Source organism: Rhincodon typus, chromosome 8 (genome assembly GCF_021869965.1).
Source record: "Rhincodon typus isolate 14 chromosome 8, sRhiTyp1.1, whole genome shotgun sequence".
NCBI classification, from domain to species: domain Eukaryota; kingdom Metazoa; phylum Chordata; class Chondrichthyes; order Orectolobiformes; family Rhincodontidae; genus Rhincodon; species Rhincodon typus.
The window spans coordinates 73,072,235-73,092,316 of NC_063339.1; the positions used below are offsets into that span (position 1 = coordinate 73,072,235).

Consider the following 20,082-nt stretch of genomic DNA (forward strand, 5'->3'; position numbering starts at 1 on the left):
AGGGGCAGGTGTAGCACTTCCTGCGGTTGCAGGGAAAAGTGCCGGGTGAGGTGGGGCTGGAGCGGACAAGGGAGTCACGGAGAAAGTGGTCCCTCCGGAAAGCAGATAAGGGTGGGGAGGGAAAAATATCTTTGGTGGTGGGGTCGGATTGCAGATGGCGGAAGTGTCGGAGGATGATGTGTTGGATCCGGAGGTTGGCGGGGTGGTACGTGAGGACGAGGGGGATTCTGTTTTGGTTGTTATGCCCCGGTCGAGGGTGTTCTCGACCACTGAGGGGGGAAGTTGCGGTCCTTGAAAAACAAAGACATCTGAGATGTACGGGAGTGGAATTACTCATCCTGGGAGCAGATGCGGTGGAGGCGAAGGAATTGGGAATAGGGAATGGCATTTTTGCAGGAAGGTGGGTGGGAGGAGGTGTATTCTAGGTAGCTGTGGGAGTCGGTGGGGTTGAAATGGATATCGGTTTCTAGGTGGTTGCCCGAGATGGAGACAGAGAGGTCCAGGAAGGAGAGAGAGGTATTAGAGATGGTCCAGGTGAACTTAAGGTTGGGGTGGAAGGTGTTGGTGAAGTGGATGAACTGTTCGAGCTCCTCGTGGGAGCACGAGGTGGCGCCGATACAGTCATCAATGTAATGGAGGAAGAGGTGGGGTTTAGGGCCAGTGTAGGTACGGAAGAGGGATTGTTCCACGTAACCTACAAAGAGGCAGGCATAGCTTGGGCCCATGCGGGTACCCATGGCCACCCCCTTTGTCTGTAGGAACTGGGAGGAATTGAAAGAGAAGTTGTTGAGGGTGAGGACGAGTTCGGCTAAGCGGATGAGGGTGTCAGTGGAGGGGGACTGGTTGGGCCTGCGGGACAGGAAGAAGCGGAGGGCCTTTAGGCCATCTGTATGGGGAATGCAGGTGTATAGGGACTGGACGTCCATGGTAAAGATGAGGTGTTGGGGACCAGGGAATTGGAAGGTCTGGAGGAGGTGGAGGGCGTGGGTGGTGTCACGAACGGAGGTAGGGAGTTCCTGGACCAAGGGGGAGAAAATGGAGTCCAGATAGGTGGAGATAAGTTCGGTGGGGCACAGGGCAGTCAGGTTTGTGGATTTTGGGAAGGAGGGGGCAGTGCGGGGTTGGGGAACGATGAGGTCGGAGGCTGTGGGTGGGAGGTCACCTGAAGTGATGAGGTTGCGGATGGTTTGGGAGATGATGGTTTGGTGGTCGGGGGTCGGGTCATGATCAAGGGGGCGGTAAGAGGTGGTGTCGGAGAGTTGGTGCCTGGCCTCGGCGATGTAGAGGTCAGTGCGCCATACTACAACTGCGCCTCCCTTGTCCGCAGGTTTTATGGTGAGGTTGGGATTGGAGCAGAGGGAGCGGAGGGCTGCACATCCTGCGGTGGAGAGGTTGGAGTGGGTGAGAGGGGTGGAGAGGTTGAAGTGATCGATGTCACGATGGCAGTTGGAGATGAAGAGGTCGAGGGAGGGTAGGAGGCCTTGGGGTGGTGTCCAGGAGGAGGGGGTGTGTTGGAGGCGGGAGAAGGGGTCAGTAGAGGGAGGGTTAGGCTCATGGTTGAAGAAGTAAGCGTGGAGGCGGAGGCAGCGGAAAAACTGCTCTATGTCCAAATGTGACCAGTATTCGTTGATGTGTGGGTGGAGGGGGACAAAGGTGAGCCCTTTACTGAGGACTCACCATTCGTCCTCAGTAAGGGGGAGGTCTGGGGGGATGGTGAAGACTCGGCAGGGCTGGGTGTTGCTGTGTCCTCTGGAGGTGCTGGCTGTGGAGGCGGTGGGCGGAGCGACGTTGGCATTGGCAGTGGGCGGAGTTGCGTCGGCGTCAGGCGGAGCTGCATCGGCGTCGGCGGTGGGCGGAGCGGGGTAGGAGGCAGCAGCAACAGTGACGGTAGGTGCGTCCTCAGTGTCTATGGTGTTGGCCTCGGAAATGGAGGCGGTGGCATCAGCAGCGGTGTCAATGGCGTTCGCTGTCCCGGAAGTGGTGTACCCAGCGGCGGAGGATGTGACGTCATCCGTGGTTGCTCCGACAGTGGCCACATGGCCAATGGCGGCAGGCACATTGTGGGGAAGGTCCTGGGTAGGGTTGGGGATTTGGGAGGTGGAGGAAGCCTGTTTTGGGTGATAGGCACCAGTAAGTTTACTGTACTTACGGTTTTTTTGTGTCCAATAAAGCGGAGTAGAATTGTGAGTTCAGGTTGTGGATCCTACGAAGAATAAAAAACAGGAGAGGTCCTCTGGGAGAGGGAGGCTCTGAGCTGGGGTAGGCTTGATTGTAGTGCCAGGAGATGCCGGCGCATTGCTGCCAGTGTGTGTTTCAGGAGTCGCAGGGAGAAACGCTTCTGAAGGATCTCAATGTTCTGAATGTAGACATTGTCACGGTTGGGGCCAAATTGGGAAAGCCTGAATGTGGACTGTAGTCCATTGGGGATGATCTGGTTCCGTAGGCAGGTACTAAGAAAGGTGATGTGGCTGTAGTGCCTGGTTTGCTTCAGGACGTGGTCGAGCAGTTTCAAGGCCGAACAGATTACAAGAGACTTGCAGTGGGAGAGAGATGCACGGAGGTTTTTCCGGAGGGAGGAGGGTAACTTCTTCAGGGTAGTCATCCTTAGAAGAGGCTTTGCAGTGGGGTTAAAATTGTTTCAGAGATAGTAGGAACTGCAGATGCTGGAGAATCTGAGATAACAAACTGCAGATGCTGCACATCTGCTAATGTGGTATACTGTGGCCTCCTCTACATCAGGGAAACCAAGAGAAGGCTTGGGGACCGCTTTGCAGAACACCCACACTCGGTTCGCACTAAACAACTGCACCTCCCAGTCGCAAACCATTTCAACTCCCCCTCCCATTCCTCAGACGACATGTCCATCCTGGGCCTCCTGCAGTGCCACAACGATGCTACCCGAAGGTTGCAGGAACAGCAACTCATATTCCGCTTGGGACCCCTGCAGCCCAATGGTATCAATGTGGACTTCACAAGCTTCAAAATCTCCCCTCCCCCTACCGCATCCCAAAACCAGTCCAGCTCGTCCCCGCCTCCCTAACCTGTCCTTCCTCCCACCTATCCCCTCCTCTCACCTCAAGCCCCACCCCCATCTCCTACCTACTAACCTCATCCCGCCACCTTGACCTGTCCGTCCTCCCTGGACTGACCTATCTCCTCCCTACCTCCCCACCTACACTCACCTTTACTGGCTCCATCCCCGCCTCTTTGACCTGTCTGTCTCCTCTCCACCTATCTTCTCCTCTATCCATCTTCTATCCGCCTCCCCCTCTCTCCCTATTTATTTCAGAACCCCCTTCCCCTCCCCCATTTCTGAAGAAGGGTGTAAGCCCGAAACGTCAGCCTTCCTGCTCCTCTGATGCTGCTTGGCCTGCTGTGTTCATCCAGCTCTACACCTTGTTATCTCAGATTCTCCAGCATCTGCAGTTCCTACTATCTCTGGTTTTTAGAAGCCCTGTTGAACTAAATTTGCTATATCAGCAGACATTCGCATTAGGCAAGCAGAAATGTTTTAAGGAGCATTTTAAAGCAGGATAAAGAGAGTATTTCGGGAAGGGAAATTCAAACATCCAGTGATTAAAGGCACAGTTGCCAATGAAACAACAGCTAAAATTATAAACGGTGAACAGACCAGAAATCTGAGCTGTGGAGGCTACAAGTTAGACAGACAGGTAATGGGGAGGTCGCATAGGGGTTTGAAAACAGGGATGAGAATTTTTAAATGTAAAGAATTGCTTGGTTGGGAACCAGTGTAGGTCAGCACATATAGGTATTCTGGAATACTGGGTAAATGGAAATCGCCCCAGTTAAGGCAACAATAGCAGAATTTTGGATCACCTCAGTTTATAGAGACTATAAGTCAGTAGAATTTTGCTGAAATAGAGGTAACAAATATACGGATGAGTGATTCAGCAGAAGACAATACAGATTAACCCAGTTACTACAGCTCAGTTAATTTAACCTCAATGCTGAGACAACTTTTAAAATTGCTAATCCAAGATGAAATTAACAATTACTTGGCCAAGTTCTTCATTAAGGAAAACCATCATCAATTTGTTAAAGTAAATCACATTTTCTCAATATGATTTAGTTCTATGATGAGATTGTCGATGGGGATACGTGAGCATGTCACATAATAGACTAGGCAGCAAAGTTGAATCCCCTGAAATAAACAGTGAAAATAGCAGGATTTAGCTGAGGAACAGGAAACAGACAGTAGTGCAAAGTGTTTATTTTATCAGGCTTGGAGGTGTACAGCGAGGTTCCTGAGGGCTTGGCATTAGGACCACTGCTTTTCTAGAAATATATATTGACTCACACATAGATGCACAGAGCACAAGTTTAAAATGTGCAGATGACAAAACTGGAATTATAGCAAAATATGAAGCAGACAGTATTAGGATAGTGATAGACTGGAAGATAGCAAAGAAAGACTAGGGAATAAGCCTATCCATGGTACACAATCTAATGTGGAGAAGTGAGACATCTTTGTAGGAAAAACAAGAGAAGGCAATAAACTAAAAGGTACAAATTTAAATGGGGCATAGCAACAGGATGCAGTAAGCTTATAAGGTGACAGAGCAAATGGAGGAAGTGGTTAAAGTGGCTAACAGGATACTGGGCTTTACAAATTGACACAAAAAATACAACAACAAAAAATTTATAATGAACCTTTATAAACATTTATTTGGCATCAACTGGTATGTTCTGTCTAATACTGGGCACCTCACCATAGGAAAGATGTGAAGACTTTAGACAGGGTGCACAAAAGATTTGTGAAAATGATTCCAAGGATGGGGGACTTCATTTACTTGGGTAGATTCAACAATACAAAATTGTTCTCCTTCACAAAGGTTGTGAGGAGATATGACAGAAGTGTTCAAAATGATGATACTTCTGGACAGAGCAGACAGACAGAGACTTATTAGTGCAAGGCTCAAGAACTGAAAGGAACAGATTGGCAAACAGCAACGTGAGGAAAAACTTTATGCAGCAAGTCGTTAGGACTTGGAGCACAGACTCCGTCATGGTTTTCAAATGAAATTGAGTAAGATCCTGAGAAAAATTAACAGCTGGGCTACAAGCTAAGGACAGAGTTCAACTGCTCTTATGCAGAGTCAGCAAGACTCAATGAACTGAATGGCATTCTGCATTCTAACTGCAGCTGAGATGGTCAGGTGAAATAACTAGCTGGAAACAGTCAAGTCTTCATGATTGCGTGGGTCTGCAGTAAAAGTTCATTTCCTCCTTCTCCATGCTCTCTTCATGCCAGGCAATATCCCTGGCTGCAATGGCAGATTTGCTACCCACTTTCAATTAAACCTTTTTACCACAGCATCTCAGAATAGTTTTTACCAAATTCCCCCATTCTCCACTTGAGAAAATTGCTTGGACAACACCCATGGACTGAGAGAAAGGGTGACAACATGACTAACTATAGTCTAATTCTGCAAGGGGAGTGACTGCAGCACTTTTTAATTATTATTGGGAGTCCTCTCAGAAATTATCAGGAAGGTGATTAAGCTAGCTGAGTCTTTAATTCTAGTGTGAATAATGAATTGATTGTGTCTATTGGTGATAGTTAAGTTACCTTGCAGTGATAAATACAGAGAAAAAAAAGGAGAAAGTACAGTACTGCAACAGAACAGGCACCTTGGTCCATCAAGACTATGCTGACACATGATGCCTTTCTAAACCGAAAAGATTTTATCTCTACCAGGTCTGTATCCCTCCATCCCCTGCCTTTTCATATATCCGTTAAGAAGCCTCTTAAGTGTTTCTATTCTATCTGCCTCCACCACCACCTCTGGCAGAGCATTCCAGGCACTTACATTTTTTGCACAGAGGGTGGCATCTCTCATGTTTAAACTTATCCCCTTTTACCTTAAAACTATGTCCCCTAGTAACTGACATTACTATCCTGGGAAAAAGACTCCAACTATTCATTCTATCCGTACCTCTCAATTTTGTAAATTTCTATCAGGTTACCCCTCTTCCTTTGATGTTCAAGTGAAAACAAACCAAGTTTGTCCGATTTCTCCTCACAACCAAACCAAACCAGGCAATGTCATGGTAGACTGTTTCTCCAAAACCTCCATATCTTTCTTGTAGAGTCATGGCCAGAACCGTACACAACATTACAAATGTGGCTGAACTAAACTTCTATACAGAAGCAACATGACTCACCAATTCTTATATTCTATAGTCTGACAAATGAAGGCAAACATGTTATATGCCTTCTTGAACACCTTGTCCACTTGTGTTGCCACTTTCAGGGAACTGTACGCCTAGATCCCTCTGTATGTTGACATTACTAAGGGTTCTGCCATTTACTACATATTTCCCTCCTGCAATTAGATATTCAAAAATGCATCACCTTGCATTTGTCTGGATTAAACTCCTTTTCTCATTTCTCCGGCCGAGTCTCCAGTCTATCTATATCCTGCTGTATCCTCTGGCAACTCTCGTCACTATCCCTACCTCCCCCAATCTTTGTGTCATCCGTAAGCTTATTAATCAGGCCACCCACATTTTCCTCCAAATTTTGGTATATATATTACAAACAACAGGGACCCCAGCACTGATTCCCGCAGAACACCACTAGTCACGGATCTCCAGTTAGAAAAACACCCAGGCTAAATTGTCCATAGTATCCAGTGACATGCAGGTGGATTAGCCTTGGGAAATGTAGAGTTAGGGGTAGGGGATGGGTTTGGATGCGATGCTTTTTGGAGGATTGGACTCAATGGGCTGAAATGCCTACTTCTATGATTCTAAGTAACATAGATTGGGAACTAATCAGTGACTGAGAGACTGAACAATTAGTGTTGCATCTGCCCTGTGTCTTCAGTGAAGAACCGAAAGGACTCCGAATGATGACAATCAGATTGTTGTTTGTGTATGTTTGCATGTGAGAGAGAGAGGGCGAACGAGAGCAAACAAGTGAGAAAACAACAGCAAGAACTGGTTTAAAATTGAGGGCTACCGTAAGATGAAGGATATCCAAACTGCAACAGGTTACAACATTTCCCTACTAGAGTTATAAGTTAATAATTCATATTTTCTTTGCCTGTGGTTAGGAGTACTAATAAGTACTAATTTCTTGTTAACTAAAGAAACCTGCCCAGTGATTTCTGTTAACCTGTGTTCATCAGACAAGAAAATTAGGGACTTGAGTCATTTGATTAAATCTTCAACTTTAGTTATGACTGTGGGAGTAGTGAGACTCGAGTATCTGTGCATTCTCTCAAGTGGTTTGTGACAGACCCTACATCCAAATTGTTGATGTGCATTACCAACAATTTAAGCCCAAATGATGTTACTCAGGTATAAGATTTTTACCAAAAAACGATGGTCTGTTCTTACTGTTTTCTTGTTGGCTAATCCTGGTCCATGCTAGCGCATTACTTCCTCTCCAATGTGATTCAATTTTGTGAATCAACCTCTTGCAAAGAACCTCATCCAACTTTACAACACCCACTTCCTTTTTAGAGTTATAGAGTCATACAGCATGGAAACAGACCCTTCAGTCCGACCTGTCCATACCAACCAGATATTCTGAATTAATCTTGTCCCATTTGCCAGCATCTGGCTGATATTCCTCAAGACCCTTCCTATTCTTATACCCATCCAGATTCCTTTTAATTTTTGTTTTGATTCATTCAAGGGATGAAAATGTCACTGGCTAGGCCGGCATTTATTGCCCATCTTGTCTAGTTGAGAGTCAACCACATTACTGTGGGTCTGGGGTCAGACGTAGGCCAGACTAGGTAAGGATGGCAGTGCTTTCTGTAAAGCACATTAGTGAACCAGATGGTTTTTCTGACAATCGACAATGGATTCATGGTCATCATTCTACCCTTAATTCCAGATTTTTTTATTTAGTGAATTCAAACTCCACCATCTGCCGTGGCGGGATTCGAACCCGGGTCAACATTATCTTGGTGTCTGGATTAACAGTCCAGCAACAATATCACTAGGCTATCGACTCCCCATTAAATGTTGTTATTGTATCCTCCTCCACCACTTCCTCTGGCAACTCATTCCATACACCCTCTGCGTGAGAAAATTGCCCCTTAGATCCCTTTTATATCTTTCCCCTCTCACTTTAAACCTATGTCCTCTAGTTTTGGACTTCCTTACCCAGGGGAAAAGACCTTGACTATTCACCCTATCCATGTCCCTCATGATTTTATAAACGTCTATAAGGTCTTTTTATCAATTCTCTTAGTAATGCGGTCAAAACATTACAACAGGTTCAACAAATGATTTCCCCATTGCAAATGCATGTGTATTATGCCGAACCAAATAATTATCATCCAAGTGTGTCACATTTGTCACGTTTGTTATCCAGTTCAGGAATCACTTATCCAAAAACCTTGAGGCCAACTGTTTTCAGATAAAGGATATTTAAATTTTTCAGATATATTTTCATAATGGGTCTGTTCAGGCCTTTGGGAAAAATATATTTTGCTTGGCCCTAACAGATGTAAATAAACCGAAAATTTAAGTTCTTTTTCTCCAGAGGGCCCTATTTCAGGATGTCTTTGGATACACATGCTAAGTTCAGGCCCACTTTCAAAAGGTCCTTCAGCCTTTAGGTCTTTTTGATTTTCGGAAGTGCGAATAATGGATTCCTGATTTATAATAGATTGCAGCATTTCCCTACTACTCATCTAAGGCTAATAGGTCTGTAGTATTCTCTCCTTCTCTTACTAAATAATGGAGTGGAGTGAAATTGGGTATTTGCCAAATCAGCAGGATTTTGGAAGATCATCAGTGGAAGATTATCATCAATGCATCCACCATTTCCACAGCTGCCTTTTTTTAATATTCTGGGAGGTAGGATATCAGGTCGCAGTGGCTTATCAGCCTTCAGTCTCATTCAATACCCCAACAACACTTTTTTTCACATTCTAAATTTCCTTCAATTGCTCATTCACTCGTGCCTTGCATCTTCTGGGAGAACTCTTGTATCTTCTTTAGTGAAGATAAATACAAAGTAATCACTTAGCGTCTCTGACAGGTCTCTATTCCCTTGTTCCTCCTGACTGCCTGTAATGGATCCACATCTTCCTTAGCCAAATGTTTCCTTTTCACCTATGTAGAGGGACTTTTACAGTCTGATAGTCTGATTTTGTGTGTTTTGCTTATTTACATTGAAACTATATTGCATTTAACATTTTCTTGGATTAACAGTCTAGCAGTAATACCACTAGGCTATTGTCAATCCTTAATTTTACATTATTTCCAGCAACTTCATAGGCTTTTTCTTTTATTCATAAACAATCCTCAACTTCATTTTATAGCCAGTTCTGAGTTGTTTTGGGATTATTTTTTCTCGTTGAAGATATATATAGCTGCTGTAAACTTTGCCATAATTACTTAAAGGCCATCTATTGTCTATGTATCGTCATACCTTTTAATATATTTTTCTAATCCAACTTAGCCAATTTGCCTGCCACACCTTCATAATTTCCTTTGTTCAAATTTAACATGCTGGATTCAGATTGAACTGCCTTATTTTCAAACGATGTGAAATTCTACCATATTATGGTCACTCATCCCTTACTTATTTTACATGATTATTAATTGTCCCTTTTTTGTTACATAATAATACATGTAAGATAGCCTTTCCCCTGGTTGGTTCATCAACATAACACTTAAGAAAACCATCCCTAACATTTTAGAAATCATCCTCTGCAGCATTAGCACTCACTGGGTTTACCCATGCTGTATGTAGGATGAAGTCATCCATGATTACTGTATTATCCATGCTACATATTTCTCTAATCTCCTGATTTATACCATGCTCCAAACTATGACACTGTTTTATGTCCTATAAACAATTCCTACCAATGTCTGCTGCCCTTTGTTGTCCAATGCCTTCTTTCCTTTCTGTTTCATAACTCCACCTCAACAGATCCCACATTTTGCTCAAGGGTGTGTGTTTTTTTTTAAATTCATTGCTAACTCCTGAAAATGTGCGTCAGGACCTAATTTGTTTTCCAATTTGGATCTTTGCTTTCAACATGGACCACTTTCCCTTTAAAATAATGTCATGCAGCTGCCGTGAGATATCCTTGAACTGCAGTCATGTTAATTGCTGTAGAAACACCTTTCTGAATCCTTAACTATGGAACCACTTATCACTATTGCTCTTTCACTCTTCTTCCTCCCCTCTTGTACAGATGAATAATCTGTTGTGCCATAGACTTGGCTCTGGCTGCAATCCCAAGGAACTACCGTATCCAAAATAGAAAACTGAGTAGCATGAACATCTGCATGCTTCTCTTCAATTGTCTGGTGCTCACCTATTCCCTCTGTCAATAAACCCGTAAGCTGGGGGGGTGACCATGTCTGTAAACATGCTATCCACTTAGTTCTCTACCTCACTCAACAGTAACTGCAGCCACTGCTCCAGTTTTGAAATGTGGAACTCAATCTTGTGCAGCTAGCATCACTTCCAGTAGTGGAGTCGGTCTAGTACACAGGGTACGTCGATGACTTCCCACAATTTAAAAACTATTTATTGCCATTAGGCTAGGCAGAATAACTTAACAGTTACTCAACAACCAGCTTCTCTCCCTGTATCAAAAGTAAGAGACAATCACTGGAGGTTGAGAAAGGTAGAAAAAAAAAGCACCTTCTTCCCCCTCCTCACTCAACTCCCTCTCCTACACAAAAACCCCGTGCACCTAAATTAGCCATCAGCGCAGAAGAAACAACATTTTGGGAGATCTCCTTTAACTATTTTTAATTAACCAGCTTGGAAATATTATGACACACTTCCAGGGCAAGGAGTGCATGAACACAGACCTTCTATCCCATAGGCAGGGACCCTACCACTATGCCACAAGACCCTCAAGAATTTTTCTCAAATCAAAGCCAGTGATAACTGAATTCAAACTTCTGAAAGTCAGGTCAATGAGTCTTCGTTACCTACCTGGTGATGTTCTCATAGAGCTTGTATACTATGGTTTGAAGACTGGGAGAAAATGTCTCTTGACGTAAACAGGATTGTTGCAACACGTGGACTGCAATGTTCAAGGTGTCTCACCAAAACCTTTCTCCCAAGCAACTAGGATAGGGCAATAAATACTGCCCTTGCCAGTGATTCCCACATTTCATGAGTTAACAACTGATCCAGACTCAAGAGCTTTGTCCATGGAGACAAGGAAGTGCAAGTGACAGTCAGCCTTGTTCCCCCATAGGGAAATAGGCTTCACATATATTTCCATTAAAGGTAAATATTTTGCAAGGATAGATGCAATCTGCAACTTAACCCCTTGGTTATGGAAAGATACAGGGAGGAAAAATAAAGTTAAATTATATTTAAAACGATGAGGAGAGACACTAGATGTTCAGATGGATGAATCCGAAAACTCTAATGCAATTGTGTTGACTAGCATTTTTGTTTCACTCAGGGACTAAGAATAACACACACAAAAAGGAATGCTCCAACTCACAAGCGTTGTATCCTGGAGACGATGGTTGTGAAGGCTGCTTGTACATCTGCCGAAGAACACGTGCACACAATGGGGAGATTGTGTTTCTGTAGTAACTCCGATACGTACTGTAAGGCAGTAAAGTATTACTAAACAACACAGCCTATTCACTGATCCAGTCTCTAAATCACAGTTTTAAGTTTAATTAGCAAGTTCAACTAAGATGGAGACTTTGGAAACAGGCTTAATGAAAGCAAAACATGAAGTGCAGAAGAAAAACATCAGAAGCAATCACCTAGAGCATCTTATCCACATCCATTAGTGACAGAGAATTGGGAGCGGCAAATTCTGCATTTTCGTTATAATGTTTTGACCCAATTTTATTGTCCACCTCTAATTACAAAGGGTATTAAGCATGGGACTGGGGTAACTTGTTGGCCAAACCGGATAGAGATTCAAACCTAAAACAGAGAACTTTTTGTCATGTAACAGTGAACATCAGTGCTTATACAACAATGCAGCAGCTTTCTTGATTACTTCTTTCCGTGCCAGCTCACAAATAACCACATTTATCAAACAAATTAAAGAAAAACAAGCTGGGAAATTCATTCCTGACTATTACCAACTAATCCTTCATTGAAATCAGCAAGTGTGAATTTGACTGTCAGCCATGACATGGTTCACAGTTAGATTCTCAGCTGTTACTTACGATCGCAGTGTATGACTGAAGAGGGTCTTGCACTAGTTGTCAAAGAGCAATCTTTGAAGTGAAAGAAATTAATTGTTCAGGAGAGAAAGATGGAGGAAAGACTTATGTCACCATCATAAACCAGTGTGGAAGCAAAGAAGTAGCACTACTTATTTGTCTTGATGGGCTGGATTTGCTAATGTCAAATCAGACATGTCACCTAATAACTGAAAAGTCATCCAAGTGGGAATACGTTAGCCTTTTTATTCCATCTAAAGGTAGAAAGACTTGCACTTATGCTGTCTTTGATCCTCAGGATATCCCAAAATGGTTTACGAATGAGGTACTTTTGAACTGTTGTGATTATTACAAAGCAGGAAACCCAGCTGCTAATTTATGCCCAGCTAGCAACCAGCAGTGAAGCAAATTAGCTGACAGATAACTCCTGTCCAAAAAAAACATGGAGAGAATGCCTCCGCTTTTCTGCAAGGAGTGTTGTGGGACCTTTTATGTCAATATTAAAGGGAAAATGTCTCCTTCAAAAGAAGGTACACCTCTGACAATGCAGCACTCCCTCAGTACAAAAATGATTGCACTTCAGAGTAGTAATGTGGGAAACATCAGTAGAAACATGATACACAAGTTGGTGCTTACCTGACCCTGCCAGTCTGATGTATTGATAAGAATTATGTTTTCTGGTAACTGCTCATCTGAAATCAGGATGTGATTCAATTGGTCATAGACAGTTTTCCGAGGGATCTGCAGTAATAAACAGAATGCAGGCCAAATCAAGTAAAATAAGTTGATCACTCTGGCACAGAACTCAACTTTGATGCTCCAAATCTCAAATTATTGAACATACCCAGAAAACGCATGTTTTAGGTTTCAACATTTCTTGAATATTGGAAGAGCCATTCAGCTCTTACAGTCTGTCCTAAGTGTCAGAGGGACCATGGCTCATCTATTATGACTACTATCCAATCACCTTGGCTCTACATCCCTTTACACCCTCCTTCAATTAGCAATAATCTATCATTTTGCATTGAGCTATCACTTTCTACATTTTGGAGGGCAGAGTTCCACATGACTACTACCACCCTTAACCTATTTTCTAACATACTTCCTGAATGAATTAGTCTAATTTCTATGCCAATGTCTCAGATTCCCATAAATGCATTTGTTTAAAAATCTCAAACTTCAAATGCCCTGTAAACATCTACATACCAGGGAATGAGAGAGAGGTCCCCAAGACCATATGAAATAGCAACAGGAGTAGGCCATTTGGCCCCTTGAGCCTAGTGCGCCATTCAATAAGATCACGGCCAATCAGAGATCCTTCACATCCACTTTCCTACCCTTTCCTCATAAACCTCAATTCCCCTACTGATCAAAAGTCTATCTATAATCTAGCTTAACCCTTGAAGGCCTGAAAACAATCTGCTGAATCTGCACAGCTTTCCTTCCGAGGTTAATATGAGCTTTTGGAGGTGTGGTTAACTCAAAGTGGTCAAACAAAGGCTTTGTGCAGTCATTGTCAAAACCTCTTCCCCTGGATATTCTAGACCAACATTCCTATGCTTTATAATGATATGTGTAGCCGTGACATTATTTTAGCAATTTGGCTACCGCATTTTAGTGATGAATATTCTGTTTTCCTAATTTTTTTCATCATTTAAATAATACACGTCTAATTTTAATTGCTCCAAAATTGATTATGTTAGATAGAAATCCATCTGCCACATTTATTACAAATTACTAACTCCACCAACATCGCTGAATAGTTTTGTTTTGTTGACATGACTTGCATCAATCTTTGTATCATCAGCACACTCAAGTAACACCATAGAAAGCCAAATAACTTATAGTGCATACTTGAAGCCTCAGAACAGGTCCTCCTGGGACTCACCAGCCACTTTCTGTCAAATTTTAATAGATACCCATTATTCCAAATCTGCCTTTCACTGTTTGAACTTAAATAAGCCAGAAGCCTATCTTCAAGTCTACAAGCTTTAATTTCAGCTAACAGTTCCTTACGTGCAGCCTGACAATATCTTTTGGAAGCCCATATAAATTACATTTTCAAGCCTGCAAATGACACAAAGCTGGGTAGAAGAGTGAACGGAGAGGAGGATGCAAGATGTTTCAGTGTAATTTGGACAAATTGAGTGAGTGGGCAAATGCTTGGCAGATGAAGTATTATGTGGATAAATGTGAGGATATCCACTTTGGTAGCAAAAACAGGGAGGCAAATTGTCACCTGAATGGTATTGGACTGAAAGGGGAGGGGCAAGAGACCTGGGTGTCCTCATACACCAGTCACTGACAGTAAGCATGCAGGTGCAGCAGGTGTCAAATTCTATGCTGTTCTTCATAGCAATAGGATTTCAGTACAGGATTGTCTTGCTGCAATTGTACAGGAAGTTTGTGACAGCATATCAACAATATTGTGCGCACTTTTGGTCTCCTCACCCCAGGATGGATGTTTTGGCTATGAAGGGAGTGCAAGAAAAGTCCTCCAAACTGATTCCTGGGATGGGAGGATTGATGTACGAAGAGAGAATGGATCTATATTCACTGGAGATTAGAAGACTGAGGGAAATAAGTAGAAGAATAAAAATTCTGACAGGTCTAGCCAGGATAAACGCAGGTAGGATGTTCCCAATGACTGGGGAGTCCAGGGTCACAGTCAGTGTTCCCTCTAATTTTCTTACCAGTTAACCAGGAGTCTGAGGTGCCAACGTCAACCAACGTGCAAGGAACATCAGAGAGGTGGCTCAACTTAGAGGGGACATTGATGACAGTCTAAGGATACATGATAGTCCATTTAAGATTATGGTGAAAAGAAATTTCTTCACCCAGAGAACAGTGAGTCTGTGGAATTCCTTTCTCAGAAAAAAGTTGAAACCAAAATAGTGTTCTCAAAAAGGAGTTAGATATGGTTCTTAGGTGTGAACAAATCAAAGGATATTCTGAGAAAGCCAGAGTAGGGTATTCAGTTTTTTTTAAATCCACTTGAGGGATGTGGACATTGCTTGCTGGTCAGCATTTATTGCCTGTCTCTAGTTGCCCTTGGGAAGGTGATGGTCAGCAGCCTTCTTGAACTCGTACAGTTCACATGCTGTGGGTTGACCCACAATGTTCTCAGGGAGGGAATTCCAGGATATTGACCGAGTGACAATGAAGGAATGGTGAAATATTTCCAAGTCAGGATGGTGAGTGGCTTGGAGGGAAACTTGCAGGCAGTGGTGTTCCCATGTATCTGCTGTTGTTGTTGGAGCTGCACCCATTCAGGCAAATGGGAAGCATTCCAACTCACACCTAACTTGCGCATTGTAGATGGATGACAGGTTTTGGGAAGTCAAGAGGTGAGTTACTCACTGTAGTATTCCTAGCTTCCGATCTGCTCTTGTAGCCAAGTTTCTGGTCAATGGAAGTCTCTGGATGTTGATAGTGTGGGATGTCAAGGGGCGGTGGTTAGATTGTCTCTTATTGGAGTTGGTCATTGCCTGGCAATTGTGTAGAATGAATGTTACTTGCCATTTATTGGCGAAAGCCTGGATATTGTCCAGGTCTTGTTGCATTTGAACATGAACTGCTTCAGTATCTGAGGAGTTGCGAATTGTGCTGAACATCATTAGTGAACATCCCACTTCTGACCTTATGACGGAGGGAAGGTCATTGATGAAGCCACTGAAGATGCTTGGGCCTAGGACACTAACTCCAACAACCACAACCATCTTTGTGTGCCAGGTATGACTCCAACCAGCAGAGAGTTTACCCCTGTTCCTGTTTTGCTAGGATAGCTTGTTATGGCCAGACTCGGCCAAAAATGGCCTTGATATCAAGGGCGCTGATTCTCAACTCACCCCTGGAATTCAGCTCGTTTGTCCATGTTTGAACAAAGACTGTAATCAGGTCAGGAGCCAAGTGGCCCTGGCGGACCCCAAACTGGAAGTCACTGAGCAGATACTGCTTGATAGCACTGTTGATTATACCTTCCATCACTGTACTGATGATTGAGAATAGATTGATCGATCAGTAATTAGCTGGGTTGGATTTGTCCTATGTTTTATGTACAGGACATACCTTGACAACTTTCAACCTTGTCAGATAGAGGTCAGTATCTTAGCTGTAGTGGTGCAGTTTGGCTCGGGGTGCAGCAAGTTCTGGAAAACAAGTCTATTGCCTGAATGTTGTCAGGGTCGACAGCCTTTAGTGTATCCAGTGCTTTCAATTGCTCCTTGCTATCAGGTGAAGTGAACTGAATTAACTGAAGACTGACATCTGTGATGCTGAGGACCAGTGGTAGAGGCCAAGGAGGATCATCCTCTCAGCACTTTGGGCTGAAGATTGATGTGAATGCTTCTGTCTTAGATGTACTGATACTTTGGGCTCTTCCATCATTGAGGATGAAGATATTTGTGCAGCCACCTCCTTTAGCGAGTTAATTGTGCACCATCATTCACCTCTAGATGTGACATGGCAGCACAGTGGCTCAGTGGTTAGCACTGCTGCCTCAGAGCACCAGGGACTTGGGTTCGGTTCCACTGCCAGGTGACTGTGGGGATTTCCTCTGGGTGCTTTGGTTTCCTCCCACAATCCAAAGGTATTTAGGTTAGGTGGATTGGCTGTGCTCAATCGTCCATAGTGTCCTGCGATGTGCAGGCTAGATAGCTCGGTTATGGGAAATGCAGGGATATGGAGATGGGGTGGGGTCTAGGTGGGATGCTTTTTGGAAAGTTGGTGTGGACTCGATGGACAAAATGGCCTGCTTCCGCACTGCAGGAACTGTACGACTGCAGAGCTCAGATCTGATCTGTTGATTGTGGGGTCACCTTGCTCTATCAGTTGCTGCTTATGCTGTTTGGCATGCAAGCAGTACCATTTTACCTTCACCAGGTTAACACATCAGTTTTAGGTCTGCCTGATGCTGCTCCTGATATGCCCTCCTGCACGCTGCATTGAACCAGGGTTGATCCCCTGGCTTGATTGTTGTGGTTGAATGGGGGATATGCCAGGCTAGGAGGTTGCAGACTGTGATAGAGTATGATTTTGCAGCTGTTGATGAGCCGCAGTGTCTCATGGATGCCCAATCTTGAGTTACCAGATCTGTTTGAACTATGTCCCATTTACGACAGTGATAGGGCCACTCAACACGATGGACAGTATTCTCAATGTGAAGGTGGAGCTTTGTCTCCACAAGGGCTGTGTGGTGGTCACTCTTACTGACACTGTCATGGACAGATACATCAGCAGCAGCAGATTGGTGAGGATAAAGTCAAGTATGCTTGTTTCCCTCTTGTTGGATGATTAGTCATAATCATATCAAATGGTGGAGCAAGCTTGAAGTGCTGAATGGCCTACTCCTACTCTCTACGTTGCTGTGTAGATGTTTCTCTACTACTTAGTTACTTTCTCAAATATTTTAAACTCTTTTCACGTCTCTCTAATGAATCAATGTAAACTTCTCTAAGTACTAATCTGTCGTTAACTATCGTGTTCAATAACAAATCCCACAGCACATGTTGAACTAACACAATTTCCCAGTTTTTTTACTCTCTTTCAGCTTCTTTTAAATAATGGAGCTGCATTTGCAATTTTTCACTTTTGAGGGACAATTCTTGAACTAATTCTGTTTTGGAAGATTGCAGAGAAATCACTTTCAATTTCCTTGCCTACTTCGTTTAAACGACAGAGTGGAAACCATCAAGTGCTAGGGATTTGCAGTCTTCAGTGTTATTTTTGTCTTTACTACTGTTTTTGTTCTTGCATTAATTTAAGAGTTCCAGTACCTAAATCATTAAGAACCCTCTAAAATGTCAAGTAAAGTTATACTCTTTCTTTACCGTAAAGAATTGTACAAAATTAATCAAATCTGCTTTTCCTATTTCATTTCAAATATTATCCTGATTTATCTTTTCCCTCAAGGACCAACATTACTCCTGACCACTGTCTATGTTTGAACATTATTGCTAATTCTGATCACAAAATTATTTTTGTATGCCTTTTGCAGCTTACTTTCCTTTTATCCTCCTTTCCTGTTCTTTATTTCTCTCCCAGTCTCCAGGATTTACAGTATTTTAATTTTTTTATATTTTATTTTGTTTAGCTTTATGTTACCCATGGCTGTTCTACTTGGCGAAGAGAGGTATCTCCTCTGGACTCAACAGGAGTTTTGAATCATTAGTTATTGTCAGTCTGTCTCATCTCCTTTCAATAGTTAACCTTGCCAAGGGCTAGAATCTTAATAGCTATGTTAGTTCCTCTTTTTTGAGCAAAGAATTAAATCATCTTGTAATAACTATTAGATTACGGTTAATTTACTGGATTAACCAAGTCTAGCACATGATCAATGTTGCCTCTATGTTATTTCGAAAACCTAATGTTCTATGCAACTCAAATATAATTTGGCCTGTTAAAATTACTGCATGTTTGCAGGTGTGGAAAAAAGCATTCATAGGGTCCCAGCAAGTAACCAAACTGCTTGGCCCTCTGAAAATAAGAGATAGAAATGTCGCTGATTACTAAATCTGGCACAACCTACCCTTTGTTGGTTCATATTCTGCAGAAAACTATCTTTAATGCAATCAAGGAATTCACTACCTTTCTAATTTGGGCTATTTCATTCTTCCTGATCTGTATAAAACAAAGTATTTCATTAAAGCAACATGACTTTTTAAAATAACATAAAACAAAGAACAGCAGATGCTGAGATCTGAAACATAAATAGAAAATGCTGGCAAAACTCAGCAGGTCTGGCAGCATCTGTGGAAAGTTATCATTTTAAGTCCAGTGGCTCCTATCACAGGACTCAAAACGTGAACTCCATCTTCTTTCCACAGATGTTACTGGATTTGAGTTTCGTCAACAATTTCTGTTTTTGTTTCGTGAACTCCTCCAAATTTCTCTCATCTCTGAGAAATGTATTCTGTCATTTCGCTGTTGATATTGGGAGACCTATTGACAGCTCCCAGAATGGTTGCAAGTGTTCTTGTTCCTCAATTCTAATCAAAGTTTTTCCTCACTGCTTTCACCTACCTTTATCTTCCCTTAATGATGTTGTCATAGTGTCTTAAAATTTCCAAAAGGAGAATAGCAAATCAGCTATGTAAAATAAATCAACTATGCACAGAAAACTTGTCTACTTCAGAAGAAAAAAATGTCAATATTTTCGCTGCTTCATCGAGCAGTCAGTCGAAGGATCATCCCTTTGTGTTCTTTCAAATGTTAACTTCCCTAATATGCACAGACAGCATCTTCTGTTGTGACCTTTTGCTACTGGATCCAATTCCTCTCTCCTAATACTTCTCCCCACTCCCTCATCCCCAACCTCCAGATGTAATCCTGAGCCAGAAAACTGTCTTTAAATTTCACCAAAATAACTGTCCAAAGTTTTGAGGACATCATCTTATGCCTTCCAAGAAAGTTCAGTCTTATTAGCTCAGTGTTAAAGGAGAAACTTTCACAGTCAATTGGCATTCTATTTGTCCCCAAATATTATCATGGTGCAGCACAAACAGATAATCTTGTAACTATCCCCACAAAATGTACGTGATATAGGAATTTAAGTTGGCTCCAAATGTACAATCACGAAAAGTAGAGAGCAAATTACAAAATAACGGTATGTGTCAAGCCAAATTTGTAGTTTACTTCACTTAAATCCTGACAAATTAAGTAACTACTGTGAACTTTAAACTCGGGCGTACAGTATTTAATTTAAAAAAAAATCAGTTGAATAAACACAATGTTATAAATGTTGCAGAGATAGTAGGAACTGCAGATGCTGGAGAATCTGAGATAACAAGGTGTAGAGCTGGATGAACACAGCAGGCCAAGCAGCATCAAAGGGATTATTTTCAAATTATTTTCTGAAGACGGGAATAGACCTGAAACGTCAGCTTTCCTGTTCCTCTGATGCTGCTTGGCCTGCTGTGTTCATCCAGCTCT

General features: G+C 42.7%; 1 protein-coding gene across 1 annotated transcript in view; it reads right to left on the reverse strand.

Moving 5' to 3' along the window:
* pacs2 (phosphofurin acidic cluster sorting protein 2) overlaps positions 1 to 20,082 on the reverse strand; it is a 253,620-nt gene that overhangs the window by 38,559 nt on the left and 194,979 nt on the right. The window contains exons 7-8 of the mRNA XM_048600458.1: positions 12,790 to 12,894; positions 11,469 to 11,575 (exon numbers count right to left, since the gene is read on the reverse strand). Of these exons, the coding sequence (XP_048456415.1) occupies positions 11,469 to 11,575; positions 12,790 to 12,894 (212 nt within the window). The remainder of the gene's footprint in view (positions 1 to 11,468; positions 11,576 to 12,789; positions 12,895 to 20,082) is intronic.